A 20572-nucleotide genomic window follows, 5' to 3' on the forward strand; every position below is an offset into this window, starting at 1 on the left:
TTGAAAAAAGTATGTTTCAACATGAGAAATACTTTGGACTCAGGAAGAACTTAGTAGGTTAGTAGAATTCAATATTTGATGATGTCAAAACGGTCGAACCTCGAACTGTTTCAAGGAACAAGTTAGAACATACAGAATCTCGTTTGTTATTTAACAAACGAGATTCTGTATTACAATAACAATATATAACACAGCTTATTATATACATCAGTTTTTCGCGATGTCGACGGCTGTTTGTGGCGTTTCTCTATGCAAAAAACAGATTCGCCTTCTTCGAAACAAGAATGCATGGTCGGATTACTTTTAGAAGAAATCCTCATGAAGAGCGGGGACAAGAGAGAGCAGAGAGAAGGTCACAAGGTCAAATAGCCGAGAGTTTGATCTCATTCACTTGTGAAAACGGAAGTTTGTTTCCATTGAGGGGCGACTTGAGTTCTGTTTCTTTGACTCCGTCGTTCGTCTTGTTCCTTCCGTGAGAAGAGCTCCACGTCACGGCCGTGCTGAAGGTCATACGTGAACCCTCTAGAGGAAAAGAAACGTGTGAACTTACAACACCATTTTCTCTTATTACGCTACTGACTCAACCATCAACGTAAAATCTATCTCCAAACAAACTATACCCCTTCCCGTAAACTATAATTAAAAATAAAAGCTCACACGAAAAAAGTTAATCCATTAATCAAACAATAGAATTAAATAATAAGCATATAACTTTGCGACAAAATGTTCCGCCTCTCCATACTGCATCGTATCAAAGATGGCGATCGAGTATACGGTGCAACCGCAGAGTAATAAATAATACTTTTTTTTTTATTTAAATTGGTAACTATTTTGTTTGAAATTTCTGCCCACTCAACAGAAAAATTAAAGAAAAATTTAAGAATTTTTGTGGACGAATTAGGAACTAAAACATAAAAACATTAAAATAAATTAGAAAGAAAGAAATTAAATTAAAAAAAAAAAACCTACTATCGATGTCCTCTAGGACGATAAACGAAAGGTGGAGACGGTTTTATTTTTAGAGAATTTCCAGAATAATAAAGAAGTTGTAGATCTCTGAGTGGCCGATCCTGTCGGAAAAATATGCAAATTATTAGTAAACAAAATAATTCTAATTTGGACTTCGAGGACTTAAAAAAAAAAAAACAATATATTTATTTCTAATACTTTAAAATAAACAATAAATAAATAAATAAATATGTATGTATTTTTTTCGGTATTCGTTGATGGTATTTTAGAGAATTTCTAAAATTTAGAAGAGATGTGAAATGTGGGAAAGAAGAAGAAATTTACGGGCCATAATTAATATGATACTTACGAGGTCTCTCGAAGGTTCTCCTCCTATAACTACACTTTAATAATTTGAGGAAAGCTTGTCGAAAGTTATTGTTGAAACCACCATAAATAATTGGATTGAGTGCACTATTGGAATAGGCCGCAAAAGTAGCGAAATAATTGAAATTCAAAAACCATTCCGGAAGCTGAAAAACAAAAGAATTTATTCCTAAAAATTATGCACAAGTTTCTTTTTTTAAGATGATTTTTATTAAATTTAAATGGAAAAAAAAACATGTGATAAAAATTTGGGATTATGAGATAATAATTACAATATTCGAATTCAGATGGCGCCACGTACCAAAAAAATAAAAATGTCAACTAATTGCGCGTTATACACGGTTTTTAAAGCTATAATACCAAAATATGCAAATTTGAGAGAAGAAATTATTCTTAAATATTAAAAATGTGAAATTTACGCAAACATTTTTAATATCGCTTCCATAATTTATTATTATAAATAGTATTTTGTTAATTTACAAATTGTTACTGTTATTTCCTATTATAAGAGCTGTAAGTAAGTATTAAAATAATTAAAAGTAAATTTAAAAAACGAAAAAGTATTATTATTTATTCAAAAAATTGTTCGAATTAAGAACGAATAAATTGACCTTTTAACAAGGTCAAGACTCTTTTTAACGTTATGAAGACAAATGATATGACGTAGATTAAGTATTTCAATGGATGATTTATTAAATAATTGGAGAAGATAAATAATTGCAAGTAGGAATAAGAATAATATTACTTAAATTATTCTTTATACATTGTACATTAAAATATTATGTTAATTATAAATTGTTTTTAAAGATATTTGAAGGATGTGTGAGTATCTACGATCAAGTTTTCGACATTCCTCTTTGAAAATGTATAACATTTAACAATAATGTTATGCAATGCAAGACAAGAAAATGTTAAAATAATAGATTTTAAAACGTCATTCAAGAGGAGAGGAGCAATGGATAATTAGAAAATGTTTCATCGATCGAACTTCGCCAACAGGACAACGAGGGACATCGATCACAAGAGGAGAAGATCGAGTAAATCCCGGTTTGTTTCCTTATCGAACCGACCACTCGCCACAATCTGACAAAAAAACGAAAACGTCACGCTACTGTCGTCTCCCGTTCATCCCACGAGAGAAATACTGTATCTTCCGTTCTCCAACCGTCGTTGACAACTTACAATTGCGAGAAGACACACAAAAAAAAGGTAGCTAACGTGTTTTTGTTTTTCGGACCTGTGACGTTTCTTTATTACATCCCAACACGAAGTTGTCCTATGCATCATCTACACTATACATCATGCGCTTATGTGGCAATTCCTAGATAACTTTTTTTTATTTCATTCAAGAAAGTTTCCAGAAGAAAATTTCTGGAAGAAGAGAAGATAGAATAATTTTTTTGAGGTTAAACATTAAAAAAATATGATAGATAAATAAGTAAGACTGTATAAAGAAAATGCATTTCTTCGTCAACGAGTTCTGCTTCTCTGGGAAACACGTAAAATTAAAAAATAGACACTAAAAATTACTAATTTATCTATATAAACATAAAAAAATAAGAAAACAAAACATTTTTTTAAACATTAATTTACATGTAAACAGATATAATATATTTAAAAGGAAATAAGGGGAACTTACAGGAGCATCTTTATGTCCAAATTGAGAGTAGAGGACAATGATTTGGAGAGGCATCCAACAGAGAACGAACACCGCTAGAACTACACAAACCATTTTGATCACCTGAAAAGCATTTATAAAAACAAAGATAATTAAAATTATATTATCAATATCTTAAAAATTTCTATATTTAAAAGCACGATAAATATTTATATACCGAATTTTATTCGATTATTATTTTTTAAATATTTTAAAATAGGCTTTATAAATTTCTGTCTAAAACAATTATGCAATTAATTGTCTGTAACATTTCAATTCCGTTGTCTCAAACATTACCGAACTGATTTTTACTTTAATTAAACTCAATTGATATACAAACGAAAGTAATTCGTGTAAACTCCTTTAAAAGATCCAATAAAGAGCAATTAACATAAAAAGAAGAAGGAAAACCAAGAGAAACAGAAAATGATGAAATTTAATAGAAAAAATGAGGATGAAAGAGTAGAAGAGCTGAGTGGAAACACGCGGACAAGGAAAGAAAAATGATGTAAAAGAAGCATAATTAGAACATAAATAAACAATTAGACGTAAGGAACATTAACAGATTAGAAATAAGCATACTTTACAGAAGGAAAACCTTATAAAAGAAGCTCGGAAGAGGTGGCAAAAGTAACTAAGCGGACTTCGATTTACTACCAAGATAGGAATGATTTATATATTGTGTTCTTCACAGACCGAGAATCTAAATCGATAAATGTTTATATGTCTTGATACCAGAAAAATACTAATCTTTATATATTAAGAAAAATAGAATAGTCAGAATTACGACTATTCTGTTTTTTTTTACCTATTGCCTATTTAATATTGTTTTATTTTCATTATATTGAAAATCTTGTTAGTTTTAAATATGCGCTTTGATATTCATTAAGAGTTTAATAACACGAAAGACAAATAAAACATCTAAACTTCCTTTCGAAACGAGAAATTATAAGTAACTCTCGTATCCTACGAAGAACAGAGAATAACACTTCTGTAAACTACGATTCCAAGATTTCTAGTTTATGATTTTAAATTTTGAAAGTGCTTTTGATTTATATTATTGTCTGGACACCTTGCATTATTGCAGTCCATATAAATCTCATAGAAGATCTTTGATAAACATTCCAAGAGATGTATATGCAGATAGAAAGCAATACAACTGAAAAAGATAATTCCATCTGAATGGTAATACAAATTGCATGGCAATTCGATGCCAAAAAGAATTTATAAATCGATCTTGAAGGAAAGAAGGAAAAAGTATTATTTAAAATTAATTTTGCTTGATTTTTGTCAAATTATTTGATCATCTAATCTATCAAATACCAAGAGGGTACTCCAGTTACACGAGTAACGGAAGATTAAACATTAAGATTGTATAGGGCCCGTGTCTGTCACACAACGTTCATTAAACTTTTCGAACAAATTAATGATGAAAAATTCGATAAAAAAAAATTAATCCCTTAACAAAATTGGAAAGTTTTTATAACGAATTTAAACAAACTTTTTCATTTCGATTGAAGAAAACGTGGTACTTTAAGACAAAGGAGAAAAGCATCCACTCGTAACGTAAAGAAGCAATTACCAAGACAAAAGCGTCAATTAAATCGTAAATTACCACATTACCTAATTGTTTTTTGTTTTTCTTTTGTCTTTAACAGGTTTCTTTCTCTTCTTTTAATAGCGTATTGTTAAGTCCAGCATTTGGAAAATACGAAAGTCATTAGCAGAATTAAACCTCTAAATGACACCTTTGAGCTTTTTCTGCCCTTTATTACAATCTTAATAAGTCTTTGATGCATTGTACACTTTACTGTAATAATTTACAACTTGGTAATTTCTTTATTAACAAAGAAGCAATACTGTTCAAAATTAGAAATCATCACTCACAATCTAAACGATTTTCGATATATTTTTTTCAGTTCTGTTATCTTTCTTTATTTAGAATTTTGATTTATAAAATGGAGAAGAAAACTATATATAATTTTTACAGCTCCAGAGCAAATAAATTAATAAAATGTTTTTTTAAAAATTACGACAAAATGGTGTTGCTGAATCTTCCATTGCTTTCTCTTAGTTGGGTCGTTTTCGAGTATCTATTGTACTTCATTATCTTAGGTACGATTTTTTTAAAAAGTAAAGAAATTAACTGACAAATACAGATGGAGACGAAGACAATACAATGCTATTTTTTTATTATTAATACATTCTTAACATATTCTCCAATATAATAGGGGTTTGCCCCAATTATCTCAGAAGTAAAATCAAGAATAAAAAGTGAAATTTTGATGCTAAAAAGTTTATTTTTTTTAATGAAAGTATAGACAGATTGATGCTAAAATTGAATAACATTGTTTGACTAAGTTATATATGTAAAGACTGCAGGCGATACCCATAAATCATTAGTTACTCTATACGACACGCTTCGATTTTTTGACGCGATAGAAGTGACTAATTAATCATTAAGGAAAATATATATTAAACCGTTAAAGCTGTCAGGAAAATAAACACCAGATAATTCTACCTTTAAAAAAATTTTTTTGAAAAAAAAAGATTGAAATACTTTGCAAATTTTTGAAAATTATCTTGAAATTAATGTGGCGAAGATTGTAAAAAAAGGAGTAGATTCTAAAGATTTTTATGTAGAACTTACAACTTCTAAGCTGTTATTAAAGGTTATATTTATCATATAATAACTAACATTGATTACAACATAAAAAAGTACATTAAAAGTTATTCATACATTGCAATAAAAGAAAATTGTATATCTACACAATCCAGTATTGTTTAACTTTGCGTTATCAACCGAACAAAAGAAATTCAATCAGTTTAATTTTTATTATAGAAAATACGAGAATTTCAGAAGAGTTTTGTTCTGAATTTTTTAGACATTTTGATCAATATGTAAAGAAATGTACAATCGACCCCCCTATAACACTGTTGATAATTCCGTTTTATAAGAATTCCGTGTTGTACGAGTCACTTAGATTTTACAAATACGTGAGCCGTTCACAGCCCGGCACACGTATTTGTAAAATCTAAGTGACTCGTACAACACGGAATTCTTATAAAACGGAATTATCAACAGTGTTATAGGGGGTTGACTGTATTTTTTATGTCACAATAATGTTAACCATGTTAATTCTTCCTAGTTTTCCCTAGATTGATATTTGGATGTTGTCAAAGAAAATATCTCTTTTTATTGATCAAAAAGCTGGGTACGAAAAGGAAAATGTTAGGAAACTAACATGCTGTCTACTTACCCACGGGTTGAGGAGATAGAGCTACGTTAAGAGCATTGATTGAAAGAAGAATGCCAACTTGCACACTATTCACAATGAAGAATTTAATTTAGGAACTGAAAGGCCTCGTTCTTCCTATAAAACCAAAAGATTCCAAGTTCGATTTCCACACGCTCGAATCTTCTTTCAATCGATACCCTTACTATAATGCTAATTTCATTATAATGTTAGAATTGAACAAATTACTCTTGCGTATGATTTAAACCTCTTTCAACGAATTAAATATAAACAGTCAAGAAGTAGAGATTGACTCAATTAACGAGAATTAAACATGGAAACAATTGTATAAATTAGCATTATATACATAAAAGAAGATTCCCAATAAGAAATAAAATTTTAGTAGAGATTAAACGAATAATTTGTTGGAGAATTTATTTTCCGATCCGGAACAAATCCTGAATTTGTCAGCTAAACACATGAAACATTTATCTGACGTGTGGCATTATCGTAAGTCTGTCACGTGGATAGATATAGATTTCGCTACAAAATCTCTCCTGAAACTTTTCCTTTACTCAAATACGTTAGAAAAATTTAAATAAGATCGCGGTAGATTTATTAGAGAAGAAAAACACTATCTTCGTATTCAATATAATACGTTTAAAGAAGGAATAATACCATTTCCATAATAGCTAAGACAATGCAAATCCAATTACAGTATAAAAATTGTTCAATTGTCACTTTTAGTATAAGATACATTAGGTATCATTTAGACGATTTAAAATTTTGTATGTATGACGACAATTTTATAAATACAATAGCTTGATGTAATATCATGTATAAATTTAGAACTATCGATATTATTGGGAGACGTCATATAAAATGACTACTTCTTTATTAATTGTGATTCTGTATCAAAAGAATCTTTATCTTTTGTCGTTTATTATGTGTTCTATTGGGTTTGCTCATTGTAAAACTCAGAAATTATCTGAAAAGATCATGACTGGATAAGAATTATCATTCCTCTTCATTAAAAATTAGTTAGTATAATGTGAGCACGTGGATATTACATCAGCGTAACGTCATATTCACGAAGATTATCTCAAAATTTTCTAATTTAACCATAACAATGTTCCTTATTGAATTCAGTCACGAATCGAGGTCGATCCCATTCAAATATTCCTACCTCTCATTGTTCCTTTGTTTAACAATGACCCTTTACATACTAAAAGGAGAATGAGATTAAACTATATGATTCAACTTAAACTCTTTTAAGTGATAATTGAGACGTTGATTGTGACGAAATCACAAGCAACCCTTTAAACTTCGGCATTAAGTGCTACATTGAAAAAAAAAATAACTAAAAAAAACAAAACTTTTTTCTGTTCTGTTCAACAATTAGAAACTAAATTTCCAAAAATTCTAATATAATAAATAAAATAATGGTTCCTTTAACAAGTTATAAATAATATTTATCATTAATTCAGATACTTATCTAGAAAAATGATAACAAAGATCAAATATAGTAATGATGTTTGGTACGAAATATTTAATTTAATCTCTCTCATAAAGTGATATGTAGTCTCACGAGAATTATCTTTGACAAATTTATTGTTAAATAAACTAGTTTTGCATGTTATAAATTAAGTCAGGCAGACAGCCCAACTATTCAAATAAAGAAATGTAACTAGAGAGTTGAAGATTAAATGAGGTTTTATTCTTCTTATCCACGAATACTCGATATATTCTAGAATAACATTTTAAAATAATTTATTTTTAGATAAATTATCATGACTTTTTTTGTAAAGAAAATCGATACAATTTAATAAATGCCATGTCGAATGATTTAGAATGCAAAATGTAAGAAATTTATTGACAATTCTAAACAATTGTAAATGGCTTTTATATCTAGAACTTCAACCAAATAGAAATAATGTAAAATCGATTAACTTCCGTAGAATTCGTTGGCACAAGTTTTAGTAAAAGAGAATTTACGATTAAAATGGCACCAGTTTTCTTTACAATATCGTCTTCAAAACGAATATCAATAAATTAATAGTAAATTTTCTTAAAAATTGAAACGTTCATAATATTTTTGGATTTCTTTATTAGATCTTAAAATTCTGCAGCCAAGAATTATTCAAAATTGCTTCTTAAAAAAGAAAATTCTAAAGATTCAGATAGATATTCAAGGAGAGTAAAGAGATAAGCCAACTCTTAATCTTTTAGATCTAACCATAGAAAATTTTACACGTGAATCTAATACTTGATGCCCCACTAAAGATGATATCTTGATACACATTTGAGAGAATAAGACACATGTTAAATTATTTCGACACATTCGAGCACAAATTCAATACATATAATTAATTCGATTTAATTAATTTAGTTTGAATGGGAACGAAAATCCGTAGAAAATTAACATTGGATTATGCTGTAAAATTTAATAACAACTTCGATCCATAAAGAAACAATTTCAATTATATCTGCTGCATTATTTATTATTAAGTTTGCAGAAATAAAACCATATCGTTTTGCAGAAAATGGCTTTAAATCGTGATTTTTCAACGTAAAGAACTTTCGAAGAATTCATCTGGAAAATAATGTTTGGTAAGAAACATTGTGAAAGTTTTATGAGTTTTCTTCGAGTATTCGAGATGAAATTTTGACGTTTATTTTATGTCAAATCATATAAAATTTAAATATTTTCAAAAATATAAAGTTTAGTTTTCAACTAAAGTAGTTAATCGTTTCACATTCAATAAAATTCATCTCTACTCAACTTTTCCTTCAAATCAAAAATGTTGACAAGTCCCGAAGTTTCGGAAATTATTTTCTTTCATTCTTTTAAAGCCTGAAATAATTAGTCAACTTGGAATTATGTGTAATTAATCTACAATCATTGCTTTTATACACGTGTCACAAGTACAGACAATACACGTGGCGAAATTTGCTTAACTTCGCCACCAGAGGGAAATTCCAAAAATTAGTAACATTAAATACTTGTGCGATAGTTTCGTATCCAATTAATAATGTTTTCCAATTCTATTAGATTCAAAAATGATTTTAAAAGAACATTTATTAATTTTGTTCGTAATACTTTTCTATTATTTATTTTAATTAGTATTTATTTTTGATCGATTTTATTAAATAAGAGTATGAAAATAAATCATTATTATATTATTAAATCCGACTTTTGCCCTCTGGTGTTCAAGTTATGTCAACATTTCACAAATTAAAATATTGTATAATAGAAATATTCATATTTTCTACTTATAATTACACAAAAACTTATTTTTTTTACTAAATTAAAATTTTAAAAATAATAAAATATCATTAGAATAAAGTAAAATATTTACATTAAAAATATGGAATTCGATAAGAGGAAAAAAATGGAAGAATCCAAACAAAAATTTAAGAGTAAAATAAAATTAATGGAGAAAATTAAATACAAAATGAATTTAAAACATTGAAGATAAACGACAAAACTTTAATAAAAATTAAATGATAAATATGACTATTCGTTTAGCGAAATACGCGAACTAGCGGCATCCGCCATCCGGAAGGATAATTAATAAAAATTTTCATAATTAATTATACGCCATGTCTTTATTCCCATAAACATCTTTCATTTAAAGCTTTAATAAGTCTTTTAGTCGTAATAATTGTTTACAAAACAGCTTAAATATTAAATTCTTAGAAAGTAACATCTAATCTTATTATGAAAATGAAGAATTAAGTTTGAATGGTTTATTATTTAAATTGAATTTATCGCAAATTCAATCGTTTAAGAAGTAGAAATATGAATTTCTAGTTTCGTTGAATGAATAATTTCTATTGATAATTGCTTAAATAATATTGAAGTATTTTAATATATTTTTTTCCAAGTAGAATGAGAAAATTAAGGATTTCAACACGCGAAAAGTATCATTTAAGTGTTTAAAAGAGTGCATAAATAGGAAAATAACAATCATTTAATGCTGTTTTTAAGATCAACGAATTCTTTCTGTCTTCTTTATCTAAAATGTTGTAAGAGCAATAAGTTAAGTATACACTTGTCACAACTCTCTTCATCATTTGTCTTTTTTCTTATTAATTATAGAGAAAATTCTTTCTCTTTATAAGTAGAAAATCAATTATTTTATGTGGTTCTTATTAAAAAAATTAAATCTTTTCTATATTTTTCAATTATTTAGCCTATTATTAATTACTTTGGTTATGAAGTAGAGAAACATCGCTTTAATTAATTTGTAGAAAACTAAAATATAATTACAAATTAAATTAAATAGGCATTGGATTGATACATTATATAGAAGAAATTTGAGTCGAAAGTAAAATTTCTATTGAAAAACTTGAAGAAAATACTATTTTAGTTGAAACTTCGATCGTTCTTTTCGTTATTTTCAATGGATTCGACTAAAAATATATATTACTTTTATATATTCATTATATATTCTTGCTATTCATTAACATATTTAGAAAGTACAGAATCACAATAAAGTCTTATTTTATTCTTTTTTCTATCCATATATATATACAAATTGTAAAAAATAAAACTTGCATTCAGGATCCTAATAGTTCAGACAACGTTAAGATTTAGTACAAGTAAATAAATAAGTGACGACGTTGCAAAGAAGTAAATCTACTTCTTTAGAGATGACATGACAAGTTTTCCCAGTCGTAAACATTTGATACTTTAATGTTTTAACATATGTTCTAACGTGTTTTAACGAGGCGAAACCCCCCAAAAAAGTCGCCGTAATCATGACGAATGAATCAATCCGACAGTTTCTTTAAGAGAAGGATTTGAGTGATCAGAGAATGCCTAGAAGGAAGGAATATATGATAATTAAGGAGTAAAAAATCTAAAGATCAAGCAATGCATGGCAACATGACAGACATTACTGAGAAATCTTAGCTGTATTTAACCGAGTATTATCTTGCTGAAAATGGTTGTTTCTACCCCCTCCACGACAAGGCATTTTATACGTTATATTTTACATGAAGGTTAAATTCATATAACAATTATTTTAAAACAGTCAAAATGTTTGATAATTTTTTAACTACTACTTACGCGGTTTCTTGAAGATGCTTTTTTTGTATTATTTATTTTAAAAAAATAATGCTATGTTAGACTTGATGCAAAGAGAAATTTTCACATATTTTCGACTAAAAAAAAGAATTTTTTAAAATATATTTCAAGAATATTAAAAATATTAATTCTAAATTAGAGAACTTTTAAACAAATGCACTGAATGTGATGACAAGATTTCAGAACATTTTCTAAGAAATTATTAATGAAGAACGAATGAAAAAAATTATTAAGATAGACAAATTTTACTAAGCTTTAAATTAAAAAAATATTTAGATATTAATCCTTAATCTTCAGTATAAATAAAAATTAAGTTTTTAGACTCTTTAATTAGTTGAATTCATTAATTTCAAACAAATATCTTTGTTCATACATACAAAAAATCTGGATACATTTTATAGTAAACTTTAAATTATAATCAGTAGAATTTTTATCGTATTAAGATACGAATTTCTTACTCGATCGAACAGATTATCACATTCTGATCCTTTGATTGACACATTCGTTAATTAAAGTTCGTAACTGACGATATTAAGTCAAAAATCTTCAAATTTTTTGACAAAATATTCAATATTTATTGCATAATAATGTAAGATAGCATCACAAAAAGTTCAGAAATATTAATTAAAAAGGTTTTTCTTAAAAGTTTTGATGCAAATTTCCTCTAAAAATACAAAATGTAAAGAATGTAATTGTACACGAGAGAAAATTAAATAGGGTGTTTTAATTAAATTAAAAACTTCGTAATTTCTAAAAGAAAATTATTATTTTGCATGATTATATTAAAAATAAACATAGTTTTAATATCGTTCTCTAAACGAATGAAAAGGAAGAGGAAACACGACTAGAGAGGATAATCTGGGATTTTCTCAGGAGCTTTCGAAAGTGACTATAATGGACTGTGGAAAAGCATGATAAGCAAAGAGAAATTACTATGCTCTTGCGAAAATTTCAGATCATCTTGTTGTGTTACCTCCTCCTTATTACTTAAGAACTATATTTAAGTGATGTACTTAGGTTAGACTTTGACGTATTTCAAACTCCAAACCAGCATTTGTAAGTGATTGGGGAGGAACACGATAAAGGAGAACTTGAATCTTTCTAACAACTCAGAAAGTGACTAAACTAGATTCTTGTGAAGCGTGGAAAGTAACAGGAAATTACTACGCTTATCGTTTATTCCTAGTTTAAATGAGCAGCAGTTATGAAAGAAGAGTTTGACATCTAATGCAGCCCTTTATTTAGAAAGATTATGTCATCATTACCATCACCACCATCATCTTAGCATTATAAATTAAGTCCAAAACATCGCTTATCTCGATCACTTAACATTAAAGCATCTCCATCCTCCTCATCTCATTTAATTTTCTAAGAAATTCTCTCAAGTCTCGTTAAGAAAGAAATTATGACTTATATATTTACTTAATAAATTTAAAGAAATAATGTTTAGTTTATGTAAATATTCACAAATTTCATTACGATAAATAGCGAAAAGATCGATCTCCATTTTGATTAAGTTGAAATTATGTAAATTTGTATCTCAATTCTAAAAATTATCATTAATTAAATCTTAACTCTTTCGATAGAAAATATTATTTAAATTTTAAATCTTAAAATTACTCAAGAATAAATTATTCACGTTTTTTTATTGTAGATGTGATGAAGCTTCGAGCATCCTGAATGGCAAGCTCTTATCTAATTTAGTGTAAAGTCTCGAAGGAGAAGTTTTATGAAAGTAAACAAACTCAAAATAAACTTTTAAAATAGACTTTTTGAATGAATACGAAGCGAGGGATGAAGAGAAAATAAGAAAGAAAGTTTTTTTTTTCTTTTTTCTTTACGGATAACGAGTTTAAAAGTAAGAAAATTGAAGAAAGGTGTAACCTGATGGAAGTAACTTTCAAAGAAAGAATGTTAAACTTAGAAGAGAAATAAGAAACAATTTAAAGATCGTAAAAAATGTTATAAGATTGTATCGACCACAAAAGTCAATCATTGTTTGAAGGTTTTTGGAGAAGTTTAAATTAAAATCTTCAAAGAATTACTCACTCTAAACAGTTTTTGCAGCTCTCGTCTTAAAAAAAAAAAACCTTCTAATTTTTTTATTTTTATATAAATTACAAATGAAAATTAAATTAAAAATACTCCTATATATTCCCCCGTTTTAACGACCTGAAATACAATGGTTCGTCGTTAGGCGAACCGCTTTACGTACAGTACGTACGCTCAATGTTATAAATTGAGAATACATTTACGGAAATTCAGTTGTGTGTATATAATATCTTACAGGAATGGCTCAAAATATGACTTAAATGTGTATTTTATACAATCGTAATAGAAAATTATTTTTTCATTTGTTAAAACGGGAGTTGTAACAAGAGAGGTCGTAAAGCGAGGTTTACTATTATAATAAACGAGTTAAAAGATAACCTAAATAGTTTAGTTAAATATTTTATACCCATTTAAATTTTACATAATTGAAGTTAATTTTTAATGACTAGAAATATATTTCGAAGGATGACGTTAAGAATTTCCTCCCTAAACAGTATACTTAGTTAGGTAGACGTCGACACTTCAACTTCGAGATAATTACTCTTCGAGTTTTTTGATCTCCCTTTAACTACGTGTATTTTATTTGTCTACCCAGTTTGACGTGGAAAACTCATTCATCTTATTCACCCTTCCAACATTTATTAAACTCGTGCTTAAATATAGATAAATGTCTGTTAAACGTTTGTTTATCTATGAAAACACGAAATTTCGAGTGTATTTTTCTTGGTTACTCCTCTCATCTTTTGAAAATTACTTTTAAAAAATTTCGAAAAACACTTCACAAATTGTGAAAGATAGCCTTTCTTATAGCATATTTCTTAATGCTTTATTCTAATAATTTTCGAACGAAGAAGTACTTTCTTTGTGAATCCAAGCAAACATACAATGAATTTACTCGAAAAAGAATATAAATAAGTGGATTTTGTACTTGTCCACTCAATAGATTTGTACGAAAATATTTTTGAATCCAATTTGAGAACGATATTCTTCCTTTAATATGCGCCTAATAATCTAATTTTTATGACTTTTATTACAAGTGATGTGTAAAAATGTTTCAGAAATCTTCTTATATTAATTACGATTATTATTTACGTACAAAAAATTTTTTTAAATATAATTCTAGGCTGTAATTTTTAATCATATTTTAAAAAGTAACGTTAATTGTATAGAGATATGCTGATGAAGTGATACTGGTGAGTTAGTCTCTCCAGCATTACAGTGATTATTAATGTAAATGTACGAAGAAACAATTGAATTTTATCATTTTTACTAGCATCTTATCGATGAAAACAAATGTTAGGAAATTCTATAAAACTATTTTATTCAATTATTTTATTTCTTTTTCCAGTTATAATGATCGAAAATCGTCTAATTCTCCACTTAATATAGTTTTGGTGCGCTTTTCTTCGCATCTTCGCATGCAAATTACATTGGAAGATTATAAATTAATATTCTAAGTCTGTTTTCGAGAGAAAAATATTTTGAATTTTAAAAATGTTTTGTATAAATTATCGTTTATTTACCAGTCATATGAGATGTGATACTCATTACAACTAATATTCCCAAGAGAACTGTTCATTATCTTTATCAGTATTGCAGCAGTATGTAGATAAAATTAGCATATTCAAATTAGCCAACTTCATCATGCGAAACTATGTAACAAGTGAGTAGTAATGAAGAAGATAAATTGATTTACTCTTTCAAGTTTGCAATTAATTTAAATTATGTGTAGATAAAAATAGATAAAAGTGTTTTATACACTACTGTACTTTTATAGATTTATACCATGATTTATATAGGTTTTAGCTTATTAAATTATAAACAGGAAGTATGTAAAACTTTTTAAATGAGGGCAAGTTAGCATATGTAAAAAAATACTTCACCAAGTAAATAGTTAAAGAGATACCTGCATTTAATGGTTGAATATACATTAATTTTGCTAGCAAGTTAAGAAAAACTTGAAGTTAAATGCTGTTCCACTTATTTTCTATGATAAATAGTCTGTCGAGACAGATTTGAAACGGAAGGATGGAAACAAACGGTTATAATATCGATCGTAGAATGTGATTTATAAGATTTTTCCTGTAAATTTTTGTTTAATTCGTTTAAATATTTGATCGAAGTTAAGTTAGTTGCAACATCATATCAGAAGATAATTGAAACTTTCAAAGATTGTGCATCCTTCACAAATTGGAGGATGCTAAATTTTATGTTTTATATTATTCTATGAATGGAGGAGGATCTATACATGTTAAAGAGGGTAGAAGTTTCCATTAATTTTTAATCAAAACATATTACATAAACAGTTACAGTTGATGCCAAAAGTTGAGAACGATTCCCTTCATTTTCTCCACGAATTTCTTGATTTTCTGATTGATAAAGGATTGCCTTTTATGAACATTTAAAACGATAAGACCTTACACAACTGACTCAATTAATGTAATTTAATGACGTTATGGAATTTCATTACTTTCAAATAAGTTCTCTATTAAAATGCGATTAAACGTGGAGAAATAAGAATCTCTCTCTTCTTTCTTGATAATTGATCATCAAAGACGAGAATCACGTTTCTTTCTCATTCTGCTGAAAAAGTTTCTAACTAGAAACTGGCATTCGGTCACCCTCATTAGGTAAAGAAAGTCAACCCATCGATTTTTTTCTCACGTAGACTTGAGTATTTTCATCCTCGACTTAACGACAAAGTCTATGACTACTAATGATATAATGTGGAGTCGAGCTATTAAAAATATTTCAATATTGCTAATTTATTCCTCGAGATACATCTGTAGGAATTTATAATAGTTTGATAAACTTCAAAGAATCTTACGCATCTCTTAATGATGTGGAGAGATTATTTTCTTTACTGAAAGACTAGTTAAGTAGCTTATTCTTTAGTGTTAAAAAAAAGTACTGTTTTTCCAATTATCTTATAGAAAAACCCGTTTTTACAACTATATTACGATTCAATTTAAGATATAAACTAATTATACGATATTATTCATAAAAAAGAAAAGATAATAGGTAAATTTTGTGAGAAAATGCAGAATTCTATACTTAATTCGAGGCTTGAGATGATCAATTCTATAATATAATTAGGTTTTCATATTTTTTCATGTATTAGAGTTAGGAAAATGATAGTTATAATATTAAATATGTCCATTCTCTCACTTGTTAGAGCATAAACACTTGTTACGCTCTTATTTCTTACTCATCGATTTTTTTCTTCTCTCCAACTTCTCACTTTACGATGCCGAGATCGATATAAAGTCGAATTTTGTCTCTGGAGCTAACTTCTTCCATAAACAAATATTTAAATAATTTCGATAAAGAAGAGCATGTAAAACTCAATATGTATACTCTTACATATAATTGAAATTTGCATAAAGCTTACTGAACAATATATAGAGGGAAAAGCGATAGGAGCATAGAAAGAAGCTCAAGATGAGTATCTTAGAAATCGATAATTAAAACTAAAAAAATTTAATTAAGTAAAGTGAATATATCAAGTTACTTTATAAAAGTAGGTATTGACATGCAAAATAAACGAAGAAAGCAACTAACTATATGTAAAAAATTCCCTGTTGACTTACTAAGTAGATAGACTTCCACTTTTTAAAGGAGAAAACAGCCATACCCCGAGAATAATAGATAAAAAAACCGAATTTGCTTTTAATGTTCTGCATAATCCAATTAGTTTTAAGTAATTTTTAAATTTTCTATCTCATAAAATAATTATAAGTTAAATATATGACAACTGTACAAAGCTCTTGCAACTGTTTCACTCCAACCATTAGAAAGATGATGTAGTACTTGTGAAAGAACTGAGTATAATGATTTAAGAAGCAGAATGGCAAATGTCTTGAAAATTATTATAATTTATCTAATTAAATACAATTTTATGTAATTTTCTCATATTCCAGTTTAATTGATAAAGAAATATTATTACTTTATGAGTCAAAATTTTCTGAGATGATCCTTTTTATCCATCAATTGCATCAATTGAAGTGTCTCCATTTTAAATCTTCTTCTAATATGTCAATGTTTAGTAGATTTCTATTAATAAAAAAACAGAAATTCTATCCGAAATTCTCTTCAATAACAGCAAAGATATTTCTCCTTTATATAGAGCATTCTTGTCATTGAAACGTTCAACCACCAGACATCAGAGAGGTGTCGAGTACAAGACATTGATAAGAAGCATTTATTAATATTAAATCACCCTTCAAAAGAAGGTTAATAAATTAGGAGACTTCGCGAAGTGTTGCAAGAGACAAAATTAAATAAAGATGCTAGAAGAACTTTGTTTAACCCGATCATGTGTAAAATTAAACTTGAAGGGATTAACTAACATATTTCCTTGCTGTTACATCAACCGAAAAACTAATTCTTGTGAAATTGAACGTGTTTCTTAGGAAGTTTTTCGTTAATTACTTGCTCTTAAGTTACGTCTAACAAGCCACATCATTTGTCTCTTCCGGTGGAAAGTTTGAACTCGTTGATTTCCACGTTTCGGAAGTATAAACTTTAAAATGTTTCTTTTCCGATTTGTAAAACACAATCCCAAAATTGGATTTTCACACATTTTGATAAAGTAAGAACAAAAGAAATGAAAATATGCCCTTTCATTAAATTATTACTTTCCGTTCGAAAGAACAGGAAGAGCAAAGATGCTGTAAAACAGTAAAACATTCAACACCTTATAACGCTGAGAAATATTTATTTACCCACAAACGTTTTCAGCCTAATGGAATAGGCCATCATCAGGTGATAAGTTATCGAACAACTTTGAAAATTGCGTTAAAACGGAACTTTCGAACATTACAAATTCAAAATTAAAACGTAAAATAAATTAACCAATCACTATACAAAATAACTATAATAAATAGATTGAAGCCATATTAATATAAATAATAAAATAAGGCTCTATAAAAANGCAGCGATTCCCAACCTGTGGTACGCGTACCCCTAGGGGTACGTGATAGATTGTTTAGGGGTACAGAAAAAAGTTAGTTATTATGGCCGAAAAAATAATATATTATGTATCACAAACTAATAGTATTAAAAATTATTAGGTAAGTATGTTCCTTGCAACAATCACAAATTTATTTTGCATTTTTTCATTTACTTTTTTTTTTCTTTAATTTAATTAAAGTTACAATATGTAAAATTAACAATACAGGTACTCACTAAATTTCTTAAATGAGGGGTACAATCTAGAGATATGACATGTCACGGGGTACACTAATGAAAAAAGGTTGGGAACCACTGGCCTATTCCATTAAGCTGAAAACGTTTTTGGGTTAATAAATATTTCTCAGCGTTATAAGGTGTTGAATGTTTTACTGTTTTAAAAGAAGCTGAGTTTGATATTTAATTTATTGATGCTGTAAAACTCTTAGAAGTTTTTCATATTTGTTTTTACTAAGATTGTGCCATTGTTAAACCATTATTACATGAAATTCGTAGGTAACTTCGATGAAAAATTTAACATATTTAAGTTGAATTGATACAGTATCCATTGTTTTGGTTCGTTCCTAGTTCGAATGCCTTTTTATTATCTTTCCTAGTCTTAGTAAGGAATAAATAAAGACTATAAAGTTCTATCGAATTTAACAATTTAGCATTTTACACATGTGTACATTAGTGTTACACTTCCATTAAGTCCAAAATGGCTTTCATAATGTTATTAACAATAAACGTACTTTTAATTAACACATTTTCATGCGGAAGGAGTTCTTCGTGCTATGGTATAAATTTACGAAGTTTCTGTTAGTTTGATAAAGAATTAACGAATAACAGCTTCATTTCTCACAATACTGTAGCAATACTCTAAGCAATCCCTTTGATTCATATTCTGAGATTAATCTACTATTTTCTTTTGATACGATGTTTACTTTCTCTCTCTCTCTCTCTACATTACCTACGTCGCTAAAATTTTCGATCGACCATTAAGGAACGTTGGAGTGGAAAGTTGAAGTGTATCAAAGATAATTTTATCATCTTGAAGAAGTGTTCTCGGGTCAATTAAAGGTCGCTGAGGATGCTAAAAGTTTTATAGAAAATAATATGGTACTTTTGGTAGTTAACTCTTTACTGATTTAGATAAATGGAATCGTATTTTTCAGGACATGCTACTGAATTCATAAAATTATCCATAGAAGAAAGTGATAAATTTAAAGATTTTTGTGTTTTCTGATTTCTAATAATGTTATTTAACTTCAAAACTTTATTTATGACTTATTACGCATTCAAAAAAGGAGTTTAAAGGAAGGAAATAATTGCTTACGTGTTAATTTATTATACATGATAGACGTAAACTAAACGTATATATGATGGTATTGCTACATACCGCATCTTTCGTGGCATTGAAGCGCGATTTATTCACTGTTTTAAAATATACACTCAAAACCATTACATTTACTAATCCATACCTTTTTCTTAGCCCTGTGTTGAATGTTAATGTTAGAAGTGCTTCTCTCTCCCGGAAGTTCGCTCATCCACAGTCTCCTAACGATGAGAGAATAGGTGGTGGACATGATGACGATTGGTAGGAAAAAAAGGGCTATTGTGACGAAAGTGTAATAGATCTTCTTTCCTTTGACCAGTTTGATACATCTTCCTAATTCTTCCGAATAAACCACTTCGTGGGGCCAAACGTCTGAGCATTGGATCTCCAGGAAATCGCTCCACTGAAAGAAGAAAAGCATCCTTTATTAGAGAAACAAAAAAGGAGATGATGATAAGTAACGTTCGTGCATACTTTTTAATAAAAAAATATGATTTATGAAAGACTATGATTACTTAGCATTTCCGTAACACGTGCTGATGAGTATCCGAAGTGATATTACTAATGAGTAACAACTGCTGTGATTAAAAATATAAGAATTTGGTATAAATAAATCAACTGTTTTTGTAAGAATTACAAAAATCCTCAAGGAATATATCATATAATAAATTAAATAATGAAAATCCTAACAGTTTAGCTCTTTGTCATACATTGTGTCCAACATTTAGGACAGTAACATCAATTGTAGAGATTTAAAGCTACGTAATATCGCGAGCGTGACAGAAACGAATTTGTACATAACATTAAAATTCCGCTCAGGTAAAATGGCAACTTTCGCATCAATAACTTATAATTCATCGACGAGAAAATTTGGACAGTGATAAATCGTTAAGTGTTTATGCTGTCAAGACAAC

General features: G+C 28.1%; 1 protein-coding gene across 2 annotated transcripts in view; it reads right to left on the reverse strand.

Annotated features, from left to right (window-relative positions):
* Positions 1–447: 447 nt before the first annotated feature.
* The window catches only part of LOC111622975 (QRFP-like peptide receptor), a 35939-nt gene continuing 15814 nt past the window's right edge, over positions 448–20572 (reverse strand). For both annotated transcript variants that reach the window (XM_023365462.1, XM_023365454.1), the window contains exons 3-7: positions 19804–20061; positions 2975–3076; positions 1319–1481; positions 970–1070; positions 448–522 (exon numbers count right to left, since the gene is read on the reverse strand). In XM_023365462.1, coding sequence (XP_023221230.1) covers positions 982–1070; positions 1319–1481; positions 2975–3076; positions 19804–20061 — 612 coding nt within the window. In that variant the 3' untranslated portion in view covers positions 448–522; positions 970–981. The remainder of the gene's footprint in view (positions 523–969; positions 1071–1318; positions 1482–2974; positions 3077–19803; positions 20062–20572) is intronic.

The sequence above is a fragment of the Centruroides sculpturatus genome, unplaced genomic scaffold (genome assembly GCF_000671375.1).
Source record: "Centruroides sculpturatus isolate CEXI.00-Female unplaced genomic scaffold, Cexi_2.0 scaffold39, whole genome shotgun sequence".
NCBI lineage: Eukaryota > Metazoa > Arthropoda > Arachnida > Scorpiones > Buthidae > Centruroides > Centruroides sculpturatus.